The sequence below is a fragment of the Sceloporus occidentalis genome, unplaced genomic scaffold (assembly GCF_023333645.1).
Source record: "Sceloporus occidentalis isolate IW3139 unplaced genomic scaffold, rSceOcc1.0.p SCAF_5, whole genome shotgun sequence".
Taxonomy (NCBI): Eukaryota; Metazoa; Chordata; class Lepidosauria; order Squamata; family Phrynosomatidae; genus Sceloporus; species Sceloporus occidentalis.
In genome coordinates, this window is record NW_028316985.1 from 59,002,743 (window position 1) to 59,023,572 (window position 20,830).

At 39.8% G+C, this 20,830-nt stretch overlaps 1 protein-coding gene across 3 annotated transcripts in view; it reads right to left on the reverse strand.

Annotated features, from left to right (window-relative positions):
* Positions 1-20,425, reverse strand: part of MON2 (MON2 regulator of endosome-to-Golgi trafficking) — a 66,309-nt gene extending 45,884 nt beyond the window's left edge. For 2 of the 3 annotated variants that reach the window (XM_089524219.1, XM_089524218.1), the window contains exons 1-3: positions 20,166-20,425; positions 8,384-8,447; positions 2,884-3,011 (exon numbers count right to left, since the gene is read on the reverse strand). In XM_089524219.1, the coding sequence (XP_089380345.1) occupies positions 2,884-3,011; positions 8,384-8,447; positions 20,166-20,276 (303 nt within the window). In that variant the 5' untranslated portion in view covers positions 20,277-20,425. Of the gene's footprint in view, positions 1-2,883; positions 3,012-4,771; positions 4,789-8,383; positions 8,448-20,165 lie in introns of those variants that run through there. The other variant, XM_089524220.1, reaches the window with a different exon arrangement.
* Positions 20,426-20,830: the final 405 nt, after the last annotated feature.

Below are 20,830 nucleotides of genomic sequence, written 5' to 3' on the forward strand. Positions count from 1 at the left end.
AGTTACAGCAGAATAGTCAGGAATAAAATCCCTCTCATTCCCAGCTCACACTTTATTGCATTTTTTAATGCAGACTTGCTGCTGCAAGCCAACATCAAAGGCATCCTCTAAATGTCAATACAGTGGGGTCTCGTTATCCATGGGCTTGCCATCCACATATTTCAGCATCCATCAATGGCAAGCCCCTGTTGTCCCCAACGGCAGTGCACACATGGGGCTGTGCTGCCATTAACTACCAATCATGCAGGGACGTAGCTAGGATTTTAGGAAGGGGGGGGTCCAGACTATGTGCCACCATTATAATGGGGCTTGGGTGCGGCGGCGCAGCAGCACACACCATTCATTTTTCTAATGGAAGGGGGGGGTCTGGACCCCAAGAACCCCCCCCCTCCCGGCTACATCCCTGAATCATGCCTGTGGGAGTCCCAGCTCCATCGCTATCCCCTTGGATGGCTGAGGGAGCTCCCGCCGGGCTGGGATGCGGCTGACCAAGTACAGGGAGTCCACTTCATAGAAAGACAAGTCCTACCTGGTGCTGTCGCAGCTGCCGCCACTACACCATTTGTCCTAGCAGTCCTCCTCGTTGTCATTCTCTTCCTCCTGCTCCTCCTTGCAATTGCTCCCGCTGCCCAAAAAGAGCAGTTTCTCACAGTCCCATGGGCAACCATCCCAATCCAGCAGAAGCTGCTCTTCTCAGGTGGCCAGAATAATTGCAAGGAGGAGGAAGACGACAATGAGGAGAACTGCTAAGAGGAAGAGGAGGAGGAGGCCAGTAGTGGCGGCAGCTGCAACAGTACTGTATAGGACTTGGCTTTCTAGGAAGGTGATTGCTGCTCTTGGTCCGCCTCTCAACAGGTAAGGTAAATAGCAATGTCTCCAGAACTGCTTACTGAGCATGTATGAACAGCAAAACAGAGAAAAAAGAGGAGACCAGATAAGACTGCCTCACCAGCTACCTACAGCATTTAAAGAAAAGAAGACGCATACAGTGGGCCCTTGCTATCCACAGGAATTTGGTTCCAGGATCCCCCGTTGATAACAAAATCTGTGGATGCTCAAGTCCCATTAAATACAATGGCATAGCAAAATGGTGTCCCTTATATAAAATGGCAACATCAAGTGTTGCTATTTGGAATTTATACTTTTAAAAAATATTTTCAAGCCGTGGATGCTTGAATCTGTAGATAAAAAATCTGTGGTTAAGGGGGAGGGGCAACTGTATATCAATACAGTGGAGCCTCCGCATACGCGATCTTTTTATAGGCGGCTTTGAGCATAGGCGCTCAAAGCCGCCGGCGCGCGCGGGGCGGAAGGGGCGGCGCGTCCCATTCAATTGAATGGGCGCGCGCGCACGAGCCCCATTGGAAACAATGGGGCTTGAGCATAGGCGGATTTTTTTTATACGCGGTGGGATCCGGAACGGATCCCCCGCGTATAATAAGGTTCCACTGTATATACATATGTGTATGTATGTATACACACACACACACACACACACACACAATATATATACAGCTGGCCTCAAGAGACAGTGCCCTCCCCCCGTAACTGTCATCCTTGGGCCTGTGAGGGAGAGAACAGGCTAGCCTGAAGACACAGTATTCTTGACTGTATATTATATTGTAACATGTTTAAAATGTATATTCCTTTTGAACTTGGAAACCGCTTTGATCTCACAGGAAAAGCGGTATAGAAATAAATATATTATTATTATTATTATTATTATTATTATTATTATTAATAAATTTGGCCACCAAACTGGAGATAATAACAAAAGTGAAGAGGCTGATAAAAGAAAAGTCTTTTCTGAAGCATTTTGGAAGAATCTTCAAGTGGTCTCTAAAAGGCTCAATATGTTTTTGTTTAACTTATGCAATGCTAATCAAACTTGTTTTATTTCAACTTTGCTAAAACATGTTGAACTTCTCTTCTTTTTTGTAACATTCCTATTCTTTCTACCAGTATGTGATTTCTGTTTCTGTTACCAAATTTTCTGTTTTCCAGGAACAGTTAACTTTATTAACTGAGGGTTAGCAGTGCTGTGAATTAGTATTTTTTTTTTTTGGGGGGGGAGGGGGCATTGTAATCCTAACTGCAAGTTTGGTGCAAATACTCTCCAATGGAACAACATACTCCTGGCTTTCTCCTTATTTTTTGAGCAACATTTGTATCAATGTTAATGCTAAACACAGTCAGATCAACTGTTTGCACACCTATTTATATTCATGGATAGTCCCTATGGCTCAGTGATATTTACTACATATTTATATCATCCTTCAAGGAGTTCAAGACAGCCTACTTGATGTTCTGCCCCAATCTTATTCTTGTTACAAGCCTGTAAAATAGAATAAGCTAAAAGGCAGAGACCGGCTCTAGATTACTAGTGAGCTTCATGACTGAAGTTGGTCCACTGGACCCTTAGCTCAATACTAAAAATATTATACAGTGGACCCTTGTTATACACTGGGATTTGGTTCCAAGATCCCCAGTGTATAACAAAATCCATGTATGCTCAAGTCCCATTAAATATAATGACATAGCAAAATGGTGTCCCTGATAAAAAATGGAAAATCATGGTTTGATATTTGAAATTTATACTTTTTTTGAACATTTTCAAACCATGCATACTTGAATTCGTGTATTAAAAATCTGTGTATAAGAAGGGCCGACTGTATCACCATAGCTTTCAAGATACTACCTGTATTTGGCTGAAATTGAAAGTTAAAAGAATACCGGACCAATACTGCTAATAAATGCTCCAACGTAGCATTATATCTGTATCAAACCACAGTTACCTATTAATTTACACTCAGTTTTTATTATTAATTATTTAACTATGTATAATGATAGTTACAGTATTCACATAGGTCAGCCCAGTCTTACCTCTGAAACAACTTCATGAGACATGAGCCTCTGTATAGCTGCTAAACATAACTGAGTGATCTTTGGTTCCTTTGTTCCACAGCCCATCAGAAAAGGCTGGACTACCTCTGAGCTGTTCTCTTTCAAAGCTTTGAAACATAGACAGAAAGAGAGAGACAGAGAGAAGATTAGAAGATCTTGAACTTCATTAATAATGTAAAAAATAATAGAATGTAAGAAAATCACTACTCTGTCACTCTACACCAAAATATTCATGAATAGAAATCGTTTTTATCTTGGAACTCCTACCTCAAATTTATATGTAAGGTAAGAACTATTTTGGAGAAGTCAAGAGAATTTTAGCAGGAACAAGGGGTTGAATTTTCTTTTACCTGCCAGTTAGCACATTATTTCTCCACATTCTTCAGTCACACAAGTTCCCCACCACTTTTTATTACCCCACTCAGATTCTCATGTACTATTCATTTCACTGCTTCTCTCATGTGTCCAATTTACTAGGTATGAACTAGAGTAGCAGAGGACTGAAAGACCTCTAGCTGAATTCTTCTAGAACCACATTCCTATTAGTCAGGATAGCTAATACGTACTGTAGCTAGATGCAGTCTAAAACCATGATTTTATAAAATTAATATTCTTGGATTACCCAACAGAAGTACAATTCTTTCACGCTATTTTCCATCTAAAGTCTTACAGCCTATGAGATTCATTTATATTTTTTGTACATCATTCTTACCTAATCTCATACCCTATGGGTATGATGAAATAAAACTCCCATTTTCCCAGCCAGTGGCCATGGTTGGGCAATAGTTTGGGGAAGGTTGCTCAACATAAATATGTTATTTATGTATTTATTTACTGAATTTATATGGCATCATTCTCCCAAGAGGGGAGAAAGCTGCTTGCATAGCACCATCATATTTACTGAGTTAGTCTGTTGTGTAAGTCAGATGTGCATGTCATGTGCAAGCTGATGTAGACATATGTTTAAAACTAAATGGGTGACTCGGGCATAAAGCCTGTATCCCCAACTTTAAACCCAGTTCAAGAACTACAAAGACATAACTGCACAATAACCACAACTATTATTATCTCCTTAATAGACAACTGTAAAATAGTCTTCATGAGACTGCCCCTGAAAAGAGTTTCCTGTGTGCTATCCTAATCTGTTTTATAACCAGTTTTCAATTATTCTATAGATTAATTGTTTTTAAATGACATATATGTATATATTGTTTTGTATTAATGCTTTTGTATGTTTTCAATCTACATTAGTTTTAGTAATTTGTAAGCCTCCTTGAGTTCCAGTACTGCACTGGGAAAAGCAGGTGATATAAATTAATTGTAGAAGCAGCAGTAGCAGCATACTAGAGCTTCTCAAGCTGCCTGAGGTGACAGACCAGCATTTCCGTCCCTGTGTGAATGGGACCAGTACCACATTAGTGCCACTGGATATGACTCTTTCTTTCTACATGGAAATTCACCATGGATAAACAGCTGATGGGTCATGGACTGGCACCAAGCTGTGGATGACTACTTTGAGTAATACTACACTAGAGGTCACATAGTATCATTCCTAACTTAACTGCATTGCCTTCTGAACTCAGTTCAAGATTCTGGTTTTTACCTATAAGGATCAAACTTAAAAATTAGAGCCAGAATATTTGCAAGACCTCCTCTTTCCACATGAACCTGAAAGAATTTGTGATCTTCAGTGGAGGCTCTGTTGAATGATTCACCATCTTGAGAGGATAGATTATTAAGTACACAAGACAGTTTTCTCCATCTTTCCAGGAATGTATCCCTCCCAAAGGTGGATTGGCTACATCCTTGCTTAACTTCCAGGAGACAATCGATTCTACTGTGAATCTGGATGTATAGCTGACATTACCTGTTAAGCTTTCCCGCTTATGTCAGCATTCATGACAGCAATGAAAACAAAAGAAACAATAAATAAAATAGAAGCATTATAGTAAAGAAAGAGGGGAAGGACTACTAATCTAATATATATTGCAGCAAATAAGTAGGTTTTTTTATAACAGAAAAATAATTCTTCAAAATCTAGAAAACTAAAAAAATGAAGACTGTGAAATTCTTTGTGGTATCATTTTTGAAGCAACAGACTAAGATAACTAGCCCTCTGATAGTAATCTAGTGTATGTGGAAGCCATTATAAACCTTTCTACTGGCAATACCAAAGCTCAAGACAGTGAATCATTCATCTACAATAGATTTTTTCCCCAAACACTTTCCCACTAGTTCCTAACATTCACCATCACCATCACCATTATATCCTCATAATTAATGAATGTAACATCAGTCAAATGGGCAACAGGAATTGTTACAATGGCCCAAAACACACTGCAGAAATAATCCAGTGTGAGACCACTTTAATTGCCCTGGCTCAGTACTAGGGAATTCTGGGAATTGTACTTTATTGTGCACCAGAGATCTCTGACAGAAGACTAAATGTCTCACTAAACTACAGTTCCCAGAATTTCTTAGTATTGAACCAGGGCAGTTAAAGTGGTCTCATACTGGATTATTTCTCTGGTATGGATGCAGCCCATATCAGTTAAACCTAAAATAAAAAGATGTAATTATTTTTCCATGTGAAAACATATGAGAAGCAAAGCTGTTCAAATATACTAGAATGTGCAGTGTACAACAATAATAACACATACTGAAAACAGAGTACGAAGACCACAAAGAAGGAACTATTTTCCTGATCCTTGAAAGAGAAGATAGATCAGACTAAGCAATAAGGCATGCATAAAATGGTAGGTTTTCAACAAGCATCTAAAAGTAGAAGAGGAGGAGGAGGGTGGGAAAGAGGAAGACGTTTTCCAGGTAATGGTGCCACAATATTACCTGCCCTGCTTTGAACAGGAGAGCATCTCCAAATTTCTAATAGGGAAAATGTACTCTCTTACGTGGGGGGGGGGGGGGGGGTTGTCAACAGTACAAATGATGTGTGGTGGGGTGTACAGGAAAATGAAGAGGTGCTTGCCAGCTAGGGCAGCAACTGCTGCATGCAACTGTTACTGAATGGAGGCATCCCTTGGTTATCTCATTCTCTCATCCATCCACCTCTCAATCAAGCAATCTGGATACTTGAAAAGCAATGGCAGCAGTACATCAGGTGGATACAGATTTTTCAAGAGGTGAAGGTTAAGATAAAAGGCTGTGAAAATCTCTACATTTTTTTGGCAATGCTTGCTCTGGCTCTTGGCACATTTTTTTTCTTTTCACAAAGCCAGTATGTGTGTTCAGCATGAGCAACAGTAGTACTGCCACAATTTTCCCAACCTTTGCTGCCTTGCCATTTCTGTTTGGGCTCTAAGTGGCACCTGACCATCGAAGGCTGACCAACTTTGAGGAAAGAGAGAAAAAAAATTCCTCTAGCCTAGGTGAACAAAAAGTAGACTGTTCCACACGCAAAGAGGGAAAATAGAGAAGGAAGGAAATGTGTAGTCTGTGCAATAAGAAATTCCACAGCCTAAATGTAAAGTATATTTTTTACAAAATTAAAAACTGTCAGATGGATATTTGTTAAGGGCAAATTAGAGGCTTGTGCTGACCTCAGTGCTTCTTTTGAGTCTCACCCCTTGCATGCTACTCAGATGTCAACTCCTAAGCTCTTGGATGCCAAAAGTCATGAGATGCCTCCAGGATTGTGTTGTATGGATTTTCCCCTCTCTCAAGCAAGTCTGATTTCTAAGATCTACCAAAAATGTTCTTTGAAATAACAATTTTCAAATGCCCAAATGTAAAAAGCAATCCCATCTTTTTCATATGCAGGTATGCAGAATATTTACATGCACCGGGGTGGGTGGGTAAATTTTTGGTGCTTTGCATTCTATTCTATTCTATTCTATTCTATTCTATTCTATTCTATTCTATTCTATTCTATTCTATGACACTGTGGGGAGCCAGTGGGGCTATATATATATAGGACAGGTCACCGTGAGTCAGAAATTACTTGAAGGCACACAAGAACAACAAACTCTTCTAACAGCTCACACATATGTGCGAAGAGGGCCCCATTTTTTAAACTACTCCAAGCCCCCAACCACCTTAATCCAGACCTTGTTCTCACAGCACAACAGGACACAACTGTACATTTCCACTCAGTTCCACTGAGTTTAACAGGGATCCATTCCAGGTAAGGTATCATAGGAAGAAAGTCAACCCATTTGAAATGTGGTGCTAGCGATGGGTTCTGTGGATACCATGGGCTGTCAAAAAATAAATGGGTCTTAGACCAAATCAAGACTGAAGTCTCCCTAGAAGCCAAGATGACTAAACTGAGACTGTCGTACTTTGGACATAACATGAAAGACATGCCTCAGTAGTCAGAAAAAACAGTGGCAAAAATCTGCTCCTTGCCAGTGGCGTGTTTGCAACCATGGTGGTGGTCCACTTTCAGAGTGGGCCATCCAGTCACTGAGGTCACTGGCTAATCATAGGGCAATCACAGTTGGACTGGCCACTCCAAGCCACCAGTCCATTTCACCCCTTACACTACTTGTTTTCACAGGTTTCTCAACAGAATCATATCAGAGCAAGCAATATCTATTTGACATATCTGGTAGCAAACACCAAAGAAAGGGATTTGGGATGATCACAACATGTTTCTTCTTTTTCGCTCACTAGAAACTACTGTGACCCACAATCAAATTTTGTTGCAGAACTAGATCTAACATTTAGATTCTAGACTATTTGTCTGCTAAAATCTGAACAGCTATAATTTCCTGAAATTTCTACAACTTTTTTTTAACAAACAAAACAAACACCCTCTCAAGAAATCTTTGGAGTATGGTTCCCCCCCCAGCTAATGTGGCATAGCAGGACAAACAACATGCCATGCTTTCTTGTTCTGTCATTTTGGGAACAATTATGCAATTTGACTTAATTTGGGGAAATAAAAATTTCTTCCATTAGGGAGGACACTCAAATTTTTATTGAGAATCTTAAAGCTGACCTGGATCTCAGCCCCAAACAACCATAAAACTCTAAATGCAATAGAAATCTCATCTGGTTCAGAAAATAACCAATGAATCAAAGAATGAAAGGGTTTTTTTCCATGTTGATGTGTGAAAGATAACTTATTGTAAACTATCCCAATCTATTGGGTATAAGATTTCTTCCAAATATTATAGTTTCTACTTTCAAAAGAATTTTAATTTATGATACCTGGAAGTTAGGAATGCTTTATACAGGATATTGATTATTATCCCTGAGTTTAATTAACTTAACTCACTCCTGAGGTACTCACATTGTTTTGCATTAGAAGAGGAAGTTAAGCAACTCCTACCTGCTTTAACTAGAAACAAGGTTAATGTGCAAAGTTTCAACTTCAACTGAGTCAAATGGCTGAAACCTACAATCTCATTTCCACTTTCTAAAGGCAATATACATATGCAAAGACAACCACATTCGAAAGACTTGATTTAAACAGCTTTAACATAAACTGATTTTTATTCTTTTTATAAATAATTACCTGCCAAAATGTCAGTGTTTCGTGCTGCTATTGTTTTTACTTTTATTATTCCTGATTCAGCAGCCTGTAAAAGAAAAGACAATAATAAGGTAAACCATTTCTTCGGATAGGCAGAATAAAAGAAACAACTTGTTTAATGGAAATTAAATTAATCTTTATACATATATTTAAAGCATTTATAGTTTACTCTTTATCCCAAGGCTCTTAGGGAAGAATATATAGCTATAAAAAAAAGGAAAAAAGAATTTGAGGTATATTATCTAAAAAGACAAAAGAAAAAGAGATGGACAGGCAAAATGAAAACAAGAAAATTTAGGCAGACATTTTTAAACTTACAAGGTCTGGTGGTGCAGTGGTTAAATGCCTGTACTGCAGCCACCCACTCAAACCATAAGGTTGTGAGTTCAATACCAGCAAAAGGGCTCAAGCTCGACTCAGGCTCCCATCCTTCCGAGGTCGCTAAAATGAGTATCCAGATTGTTGGGGGCAATTAGCTTACAGTTGTAAACAGCTTAGACACTGCTAGTTCGGTATGAAGCAGTATATAAATGAAGCTGGGTTTTTCTGTTTGTTTGTTTAAACAATGACCAGACTTAATGTAGTTATATGTTAATATGATTCTGGAAAGCAATATTTGAATCCCTGCTTGGCCATGAAATTCCACTGGGTGACTTTGGGCAGTCTCTCAGCCTGAGATTATGGCAATGCCAAACCCCCTCTGAAGAAACTTCCCAAGAAAACCCTGTGATAGGGTTACCATAAGTCAGAAACAACTTGGAGGCAAACAACACACAATGTAGTTCTAATGCAGCCACACACTAAGCTTCCTCAGACTGTGGAAAAACAATGAATGACAGCTTGTATGAGGCAAAGCCTGATTAAGCTGGCTTCTCAAGAGGACAGATGAAGTAAGTCCCTGCTTTCTTTGTCCCCCTTTTTCCATAGAAAATGTGTTTCCTTAGAGGAAGGAGTGATGAAATGAACCATGTGTTTTTCATTTGTTTCAAGCTGTTGTGCATATAATAACATTGTTCTAGTGCTGCAGAAATTGCTTGCCATAATGAAATTTCATTTATATCATCTTAATCATGAAACAGAAGATATACTCAAAAAAAGTTATCACTAATGTTAAAAATGAGTTTTGGAGGAACTAGTACAAAAGTTGTTTTAAGTTGTCAGAGACACTTACTGCATGTTCAGTTCCTGTTTAAGGAAATTCCACACAACCCCAACCCCCTTTTTGAAGCTCATATAAGGTTAATACAAAGTTTTACAGTTCATAAAGGAGACACATACAGGTTGAGTATCCCCTATCCAAAATGCTTGGGATAAGAAGTGTTTTGGATTTTGGTGGGGTTTTTTTATTCTGGAATATTTGAATATACATAATAAGATACCTTGGAAATGGGTCCCAAGTCCAGACATTATGTTCATTTATATTTCATATATACCTTATACAGTTGGCCTTTGTTATACACTGATTTTTTATACACGGATTCAAGCACCCACGGTTTGAAAATGTTCAAAAAAGTATAAATTTCAAATATCAAACCTTAATTTTACGTTTTTTATATGGGACACCATTTTGCTATGTCACTATATTTAATGGGACTTGAGCATACACGGATTTTGTTATACACGGGGGATCTTGGAACCAAACCCCAGCATATAACAAGGGTCCACTGTACTGTACTTTAACTCTTATTTAAAAAAGGAACTATCCCCTGGTGAAAGACAACAGCGTAATCTGTCCTGGAAGCACTGACTCCCATCTATTCTCTCATCCATCCAGCCTTTAGTATGAGCACAAACAGTTATGCCTGCTGGAATTTTGCAAGTTCTTTGGCATTGTTTTCATCTGCTTCATCCTTTAAAACCTTTGTTACATTCCGCTAAGTTTTACCCTCGACTTATCCTCGGATCATATCAAAATCCATAATTTTGGTCCCCAAACCTGTCCTCAATTTATACATGAGGTCAATTTATAGTCAAGTATATAGAGTATATACTCCTTACAACTTTAAAATAGTGAGATTACCTCTACTAATTTTTCACAGAAAAGGGGCTCTAACAAGGCTTCCTTAGTATCACCATTTATTACGATTTATTATGATGGCAAAAATGTCTAGCCTAGCCTCCTGCAGAAGGGAACTCCAGAAGGTGGGAGCAGCCAGTTGCACACATTACCAAGCAAGCCTGTGGTGGTGGTGGAATTGAGAGAAAGCCTTCCCTTGTATATCTTAGGACTTTGGCATGTTCATATGGGGAGATAGTCTTGACCTAAGCCACATAGGGTTTTATAGGTCATTACCAACACTCTGAATTGTGCCCAGAAATGAACTGGTACTCAGTGAAGCTGTTTTAACAAGGGATTTATATGCTCCCTATAATTGGCTCCACTCAGCATTTCCAAAGCCAGCCCCATGTAGAGGATGTTACAGTAGTCCAAAACAGGATGTAATCAAGGCACGTGTCACCAGATCTGACTCAAGGAACAGGCACAGCTGGCGAAATAGTTTAAGCTGTGAAGATGCACTGCTGGCCACTGCTGAAACCTGGGAATCCAAGCTCAGAGTTGAATCTAGGAGAACACCAAAGCTGCGAGCCTGAGATATCCAGAGTATAACTCCATCTAGCATAGGCAGAGTTCCTATTCCCTGATATGCCTTTCGACTGACGAGGAGCACATTTCTCTTGTCTGAATTAAATTTCAGTTTGTTTGCCCTCATCCAGTTCATTACTGACAACAGGCATTGGTTCAGTGCATAAACAGCTTCCTCAGAATCAGATGGAAATGAGAGGTAGAGTTGGGTGTCATCAGCATATTGATGATACAGTGATGACCCCAAAACACTGGATGAACATGTTAATTAGCTTAATTGTGATTTGTAGATGATAATTCCAGCTAGAATATTGTTTAAAAGTGTCAGGTACCTTGGTTCCTTCAGTCATTTGGAATACTTTGTTGTTAAAGTAAACTTTTGAATATTTATGGCATTCATAGCCTACTGGGAGTTTTTCCATAGGCAATTGATTGGCCACTGTATGAACAGAATGTTGGATTAGATAGACCTTTGTCTAATCCATCCTGGCTCTTCCTATGCTCTTAAAAATAGTTGCTGAACTAAGTAACAAAATGCAAGACAGGTAAATAAGACATTAGAAAGAAAAGTTATCAGTTAAAGCTTAAAGTTGTGTTAAACAAAGAGTAAGAATGGAGCTCTTTGAAACTGCATCTGTCTGAAATGAGGATAGGACATTGCTCATGATTCTCCATGGGCCCCTCTCCATTTTACATGAACTGCATGATGGGCAGTAGGAAGACTGAATACTTATCAATAGTCGCACAGCATACTTATACTTAAGTTAATTATGTGCAAATTAATTTAACATTCAAACTCAATATTTGTCAATTAGCAACAACACTTTAGTTTTCAAAGATATTCAGTACAATCCGCATGGTTTCCTTTAACAAAGCTATCTGTATAGAATTCACCAGTGAGTTAAAATAATTAGTTAATGCTCCTTGTGCAATGAGTACCATTCAGTTCAATCCTAATTAAGAAACCAGACATGTGCTACAGGCTAACAAAGAACAAAGACTACTCTATATTCCCTACCTCAAATGATTTTTTTCCCAAAAATCCAAGTCTTTAACACTCTAAATAAAAAAAAAAGAACAGAGAACAATGGGACTAACATTTAGCATTTTGAACATATATATTAAGCACTACTGCTTCCTGTTGATCCCATAATATCATGCCTTAATATGCAGGCCCTAAATCCAACTGCTAGTCCCAACTAGAATATACTCTTTGAATCAACTGCTATTCCCATTACTTCAATAGATGTACTCTAGTTTGCAGTAGAAATTTGATTTAGCGTATATACTCGTGTACAAGTTGACCTCATGTATAAGTCAAGGGAAGGTTTCATGGTAAAAATCATGGATTTTGATATGACCCATGGATAAGTCAAGGATAAAACTTAGGGGGCTTTAACAAACAATGGAAAGGGGAAAACACCACTTCCGTCTCTCTTCCTTTTCTGGACCTCTCCTGACCACCTAACACCACTTCCCTGCTGCTGGAAGAGAGGTTTTAACATCAGATTGGGAAGGGACAGAAGTGGAGCTAAATTGGGGGGGAGGATTTCTTCGATGGGAAGAAAAGTCTTTCAAATCAGACTGGGAAGAGAAAGAAGTGGAGCTAAAGGGGGGTTTCTTTGTTGGGAAAAGAAGGCTTTCACTCTGGACTGGGGTGCAGCAGACATGGAGCTAAATGGGGGGGTTTCTTTGATGGGAAGAGAAGGCTTTCACATCGGACTGGGGAGGAACAGAAGTGGAGCTAAAAGTGTGTTTCTGTGATGGGAAGAAAAGGCTTTCAAATCAGATTGGGAACCTCTTACACACACACACACACACACACACACACACACACACACACACTCTCCTGCCTCCAGGCACAAAAAGTGGGGCATCAGGCAGTGCTTGTTTCAGGACCTTTCTAAGCAGTATTAGTGTACTGACCCATATACAAGTAGACCCAGGATTTTAGGGTCAATTTTGGGGCATACATTTCTCAACTTATAGTCAAGTCTATACAGTTGTTTAAAATCTGTACTATTTTATAAAAAGTACAGGAAATTTGGTAGAACAGTGATCCCTAAGTTTCGTTTTTAAAATAAGGACACAAACCACTGAAGTTTGTCTTAAGATATGATTTTTCCCACTGTTTCATCAGGCTACCATTCCACTTCTACCAACCTCCTTCTGCCATTTCTAAGACAATGGTCAAAACATCCACAGCCACCAGTCAGGCAAACACACAAAGCTGATGCATGACTGAGCAATGGGTCCCAGCTGATTTTTTTTTGAGAATTGTTTATATAGAAGATTATATGTCCCATTCTTAACTTTAACGTAATGCTGTTTCTCTGGAGTCTTAAAATGTTCCCAATGCCACTGTCATTCTTGCCCCACAAAGGCATAAACATAAATACAAAAAAGCCAACCCTTTTACATAAATTATCAATTTATGATTTATAGATTTTAAAAAGTTCAATTTCAGGTTGTGTCACTCAATAGTGGAGCCTGGATGTAGAGTGTTGAAGAAACTGGGCTATATGAGAAACTGTGGTGAAGACACCATCTGCCACCCCATTCAGACTTCTCTGATCTTAACTGCAACTCTCACAATAGCTGTGAAGAGTATGTGTGTCCCCAGTAACAGCAACTCGAGAAGTGACTGTATATATGGACATCATCTGATGGCCAAGCAGAAATCAAATACACTACATAACTGAAAGCAGAAGATAGAGAAGCTCCATTTTCTCTACAAAAACAAGACCAGGAAGCAGATTGTGACATAGATAGCAAACTACTAACATCAAAAATTGGAATACAGCTAAGGAGGAACCTTCAACCAATCATCAACCAATCCTTAAGACTGGAGCGTGGCTTTGGCGCAGCTTCCGGCCTCTTAGGACGCATGCGTAATTTAAACAGCATACCTCCAAAGTGATCTGAAGCATCTTTATTTTGGGCTGTCTATTTGGGCCCACAGATCACCTAAAAAGGGGAGAAACGTCAATAGATAACAGCTGAAACTCTTCAAGCAGTTAAAGGCAGACCAGAAGCAAAGGTAAAAGATGACAGAAATAAATTCATAATCTCTAATGCTACTGTTCAATGACCTGTGCACAGCAACAAGAAGAACTACTATAACAATCGATGTAGAGCAATAGAAGGTGACAACAAAAAGATAGAATAAGAGATCTATTCCACAAGATCTAAAAAAAATCGAAGGGAAATTTAAACCAAGAGTGGGGATGCCATATGACCAGCAGATGAACACATTACAAGACCAAGTAGAAATAAAAAGACATGGAAACAATATGCAGAAGAACTACATAAGAGATGAAAGGGTGACAGAGGAAAAATTACACGAGGATAAATTTTCACTTTCAGAAAGTGAAGTGGAAGCTGCACTCTGATCAGTTGAAAGAAATCAGTCACCAGAAATAAACTGCAAACCAATAAAGTTGCGTCAATCTAGTTCTAATTAAAATCTGTCAACAAATATGGAAAACAAAGTAATGGCAGATTGGAAACACTCAATATACGTTCCAGTATCCAAGAAAAGGAGAGGGGACACTAGGGATTGCAGTAACCATAGGACCACTGCATTAATTTTCCAGATAAGCCAAGTGATGCTCAAACCTCAACAAGAAAAGACTTTTACCATATAGGGAGAAAGAAATATCATATGTCCAAGCTGGGTTCAGGAATGGAAGAGGCAACTGGGATCATACTGCAAACATATAATGGTTAATGGAGCACATATAAGAATTTCAAAAGAAAATCATCCAGTGCTTTGCTGATTACGGTGAAGCATTTGAGTGTGTAGATCATAAACTTTGGATTGCTCTTAAATAAGGTGTGTCACAATATCTGACTGTCCTGATGCATAACTTGCACTCAGGACAAGAGGTTACTGCAAGTACAGAATACAGAGAAAAAGAATGGTTTTCAATTGGTAAGGGGTCAGGCAATACTGCATTTTATCACCCAATCTGTTTAACTTGTAAGCATGAAAATTTTGAGAAAGGAACATCAACAATTTGAAATTTGCAGATGACATCATACTATTAGCAGAAAATAGAAAAGTTTTGGAACAATTACAGAAGGAAGGCATGGAAGAAAGTGCAAAGGAAGATTTACAGTTGAACACTAAGAAAACAAAAATAATGTCCTGAGATTATTTAATTTTAAAACAGATAATGAACACATTGAAACAGTTCAAGCTTTTTCATACCTTGGATCAGCCACTAATAAGAATGAAGAATGCAGTCAAGAAATCAGAAGAAAACTAGAATTTGGAAGGGCAACTATGAATAAACTAGACAAAATCTTGAAGTGTAAAAGGATATTATTGATTAATAAAGTTAGGATTGCCTATGTCATCGTATTTACCATTTCTATGTACGATTGTGAAACCTGAATAGTGAAGAAAGTGGATAAGAAGAAAATCAACTAATTTAAAAAATAGTGCTAGGGAAGAATTCTGCAGAAACCGTTGATTGTTAAAAAGTCAAATAAATGGGACATAGAGCAAATCAAACTTGAACTCTTCCTAGAAGCCAAGATGACTAAATGAAGACTGGCCATATGATGAGAAGACATGACTCACCAGAAAAGACAACAATGTTTGGTAAAGGGGAGGGGGGATTTGACAAATTTTCAGTTGATGGTCTGAATCTGTTCAGGCACACTCTGAGTCCCTTTCTTTCCCTTTTCATACAATCTCAGGTTTCCCTGGCCGTTTGCCCTTTATCATCTCACTTTTAATACAGCCACTATATATTGCTGGTTTTGGTGAATGAATACATAATACACATAACACAAAACTATAAAAGATAGGAATCAAGCCAGTTGTCTGCATTATTGTACTTTCTTGGTGGGTATGGCTATGGAACTGTAATAATTAGTGCCTGCACTTCAAAATCCATCAGTACAACCCAAAGGGGGGTCTCTCAACTGGGAGCAGAGACTCTCTTCCTACCCAACTCAAATATGCAGTGCACAGAGGTAAAAAACTGCAGGGAAAGCCAAAAACATGGGTATGCAACTCGGTGCATGTTTACTCAAAACTGAGTTTAATGAGATTTAATCCCAACTAATGCACAAAGATAGTAGCCTCCCATGCTGCAGTCTGGAATCCAGGCTCAACATGCAAGAAGATTGAGAAATGGGATACATCTTCCACACTAATTAACAAGGCATCTAATTACTGTATATTTTGTTTCATAACACACTGTGGCTCCGTATACGTACATGGCATGATTTATCTACAGTACTCCGATACTTAAATTATATTTTTAAAAATATGAAACTAGGATTTAAATGGCTTATGTGAACATGAAGGACACCTCTAGATATATACTTAGTCTAAATTGTGGATTTAGGATGTAGCCAGGATGAGTCACAAAGGGGGAAATTGGTAAGGTTATATTGCAATATAATGGATCTTGTAAACAAAACCAAGAGGTTCGTAGTATTAGCATTATGACAGTCACCCCAAAAATTATACATTTCACTCTGTAGAAGATTTACATTTCTAAAGTATACATTTGTGAAGAAAAATGGAAACATTTGGTTAATACAACTTGACTGAAGTTGTGAGTGAAAGGCAAATCAATACTATCTGGGATGGTATTTGCTTCAAACAGTGATTTCTATAGCATTGAATCAACCTCCTAGTAGTCTAAGAATAACAAGCCTCAGTGCGAGAGAGAAGAGAGTAAATTCAGTGCATAAAGTCACAAAAAACATATATTTACTACATCCATACTGAAGCTGTATTCCTATACAACTTTAAATATTATTCAAGTCTACATAAACAAAGAAGATTATTCAAACAATCCAACTAATACAACAAAGATTATAGGAGAAGGATATTGATAAATTGCCCTACTTCTTATAGTGTCTTCAAGTATTGTTTGTATTGTCACAAGGATCATTATCATGAGTTATCACATGACATGCAGAGGTGATCAGTGATTACTATTTATTGCTTCACATCATCTCAGGTTTGCTCCTAACCTCTCAGGTTAGTCAAGTACAGTGTGTCCTTCCCTTACGCGGGGGATCCATTCCGGACCCCCACGCATAAAGGAAATACCACGTCTGCTCGAGTCCCGCTGAAAACAATAGGGGCGCATGTATGTGGTGTAGTGCACACACCATTGCCTCTTCCAGTACACGGCTTTCAGTGTAAGCTGAAAGACGCGTGTGCAGTGGTCGCAATATACGTACTTTATACATAAAAACTCAGCACAGAAAATATAGATTCATATAAATACAAAATATATGGAATTCTTAAGTCTTATCAAAGATCAATATACATCCTCATCCATAAAAAAGTTGACACAAAAGACTGCAGCAACTATAGAACCATACCATTAATTTCCCACACAAACAAAATTATGCTTAAAGTTCTACAACAAATCCAATGATACATGGAGAGAGAAATCCCAGAGATGCAAGTGGGGTTCAGGAAAGGAAGAGGCACTAGGGTCCACATTGCAAACATATGATGACTAATGGAGAACACAAAGGAATTTCAGGGGAAAAAATCAGAATGTGTTTTATAGACTGTATCAAAGTGTTTGAATGCATAATCACTAAAAGCTATGGATGGCTGTTAAGGGCAAGGGAGTGCCTCCACATTCAATAGTCCTGATCTGTATAGAGAACAAGAGGCTACTGTTAGAACAGAATATGGAGAAAGAAGCTTGTTCCCAATTAGCAATGGGGTCAGGCAAGGAAGGCTACATACTACCAGCCTACTTGTTCAATTTGTATGCAGAAAATACAATACAATACAAAGTGCAGGTTTAGACTCATAAGAAGGAAGAGTGAAGATAGGAAGAAGTAACATCAGCAATCTAATATATGTGGATAATAACATGCTACTAGTAGAAAACTTCACATATTTGGAAGGCTTGGAAAAAATTACTAAGAAAGCTCAAAGAAAAAAGGCAGGTTTAACACTGTACATGAAGGAAAACAAAAATAATGGCCACAGAGGATCTACATAAATTTAATCTAGAAATAAAGAAATCAAAACAGTTAAAGAGTTCTCATACCTTGGATCAAACATTATTCAGAATGGAGACTCCAGTCAAAAACTAAGAAGAAAACTAGGATTGGGAAGGACAGCTATGAAAGAATTAGACAAGATCCTCAAGTGTAAAGATATACAACTGAGCACTAAAGTCAGAATCATCCAAGCCATTATATTCCCCATCACTTGCAAAAGATATCCTCCCCACCATACCATCTTTACTAAGGACTGAAACAACATGCAGGCACCTGACTAACATCATTGAGTGCGCTATAAATAAATAAATAAATAAATAAATAAATAAATAAATAATATTATTATTATCTCCAATTGTTTTTCCCCCTCCTGTTTGGTTTGTAACATCTCGCCTGATGAAGAAGCCCATGGAGCTTCGAAAGCTTGCAGTAAGTACATTGTGCATTTTGGTTGACCAATAAAGGTATCACTGATGGGTTTTTCTTTGTATTTGTTAAATGACCAACACAACTATCCCTGCATGTTTACCACATAGGGATATGAAAGCTGGACAGTGAAGAAAGCCGACAGAAGGAAAATCAACTAATTTGAGATGTGATGCTGCAGAAGCGTGCTGAGGATATTATGGATGGCCAAAAAGGTCAGGCCTGGACTCTCCCTGGAAGCCAAGAAGATAAACTGAGGCTGTTGTACTTTGGCCAGATCATGAGAAGGCATGGCTCACTGGAAAAGATAACAATGCTTGGAAAGACAGAGACTAGCAGAAAGAGAGGAAGACCACGTTGGGGAAGTCATGGGCCTGAATCTGCAGGACCTGAGCAGACCAATAAAGGACAGGGGTCTTGGAGATGCCTCATCCACAGAGTCACCATGAATCAAGACTGACTTGAGGGCAGCTAATAACAACAAAATGACTACCCATTCTCTAGTAACCATTTCCCAAGCTGGACAAATAGCAATCTATTTAGCTAGCACAATATAATTAACAACCTGTCTTCAATATAAATTTGTAAACAAGCTGGGGAAGAAACTGAAGTATTGTTGTACTTCCAAGTTGTTTCTGACTTATGGTGGATCCTATCATGGCCTTTTCTTGGCAAGAATTGTTCAGGAAGGGTCCGTCTTCCTCTGGTGCCACAACAAACTGCAGTCCTTAGAGTTCCACAGCTCTGAGCCATGTCTGTTAAAGTGGTGTCAAACCAGATTATTTCTGCAGTGTGGAGACAGCCTGAGGTCCAAAACACACTGCAGAAATCATCCAGTTTGAGACTGCTTTAACTGCCCTGGGTCAATGCTAGGGAACTGTAGTTTTGAGACACATTCAGCCTTCTCTGTGGGTGCCACAACACAGGATTCCCTAGCACTGAGCCAGGGCAGTCAAAGCGGTCTCAAACTGGGTTATTGCTGCAATATGTTTTGGATCTAAGAAACAGTCTTTTAAGAGGGTTTACTGTCCAGTGGGACCAGCTTCCTCCTGCTCCATTTCAAGTTCCTCTGACAGTTTCTGCAGTGTGTTTTGTACACTGACTGTCCTTTAATGGTTTTGCAGCATTGTATTTTAACAGTTGGTTTTGTGTGTGTTTTTCTTTTCTAATTGTGTTTTTCTATTCTAAGATGCTTTAACCCCTCCCCCTCAAGAAGCCTTCAGAAGAAGCATAGTTATCACCACCATCAATCTCTGCTACTGCTTCACAGCCACTAAAGGTCCAAAACATACTGCAGAAACGATCAAATTACTAGAGCCTAAAACACACTGCAGAAATCATTCACACTGTTTGAAACAAACCAGCATCGTGGTTAATCCTCTCAGGTCCAAAACACACTGCAGGTTAAGTAACCCAGTTTGAGACCGCTTTAGCTGCCCTGGCTCAATGCTGGGGAATCCTGGGAATGGTAGTTCGTTCTGGCACCAGAGAGGTCTGTCTCCCAAAAACTACAGCTCCCAGGATTCCCTAGGGCAGTTAAAGCGGTCTCAAACTGGGTTATTTCTGCAGTGTGTCTTTCACCCTGAGTTCCAGCGTGAAGAAGGGAAGGGAAGGAACATTAACTTAAAGACCGTTGGTGGGCGGAGAAGGAACGGAAAAGGAAGGGAGAATCCCCGCCCGCCCGCCCCCCCAATTACAACCGGAGGCACCATCCATGCCTGCCCTGGAGCTGCCCCTGCTGCCCCAGCCTCCTACCTCCTTGACGGGAGGGAACTTCTTCCGGCACTCCAGGCTCAGGGCCCTGAGGTCGCCCTGCATGTTCTCCAGCAGCTTCTTCACGGCCTCGGGGCTGCTGGTGCCGGCCATGGCCAAGGCAGGAAGGGCCAGAGCAAGAGCAGGACCAGGACCCAGCAGGAGGAGGCCTGCTGCTGCAAGGCCCAGGCGCCCCAAGGCCCAGCCAGGGATCCCGGGGCCTCGCCTCTCCTCCTAGGCCGGCCCTGCCGCCTCCACGTCGGCTCCCGCTCCCACAATGCCCCGCCGCCACTGCCGCCACACGTCAGCCGGGCTTCCGCGCGCAGGGAGCCGGAGGAGGGGCGGAGCAGGCCCGGCTTGGGCTCGGCAGGAGGAGGAGGAGGGCTAGGCCTTCACGCGCCCTCCTTCCCACTGACTAGGGCGGCCCTGAGGGGACCCTGTCCTTCTGGTCAAGGCTTTGGTTCAGAGGGCTACTTCGTACAGAGGTCTCCTTGGAGCACCTTTGAGGCTGACTGAAAGGAAGGAATTGGCAGCAGGAGCTTCCCTAGGCTTCATTCTGCTTCCTCAGATGCATTGGGATAGAATAATAATAATAATAATAATGTATAGAGAGGTCTTGTAGCACCTTTGAGACTGACTGGAAGAAAGAAGTTGGCAGCATGAGCTTC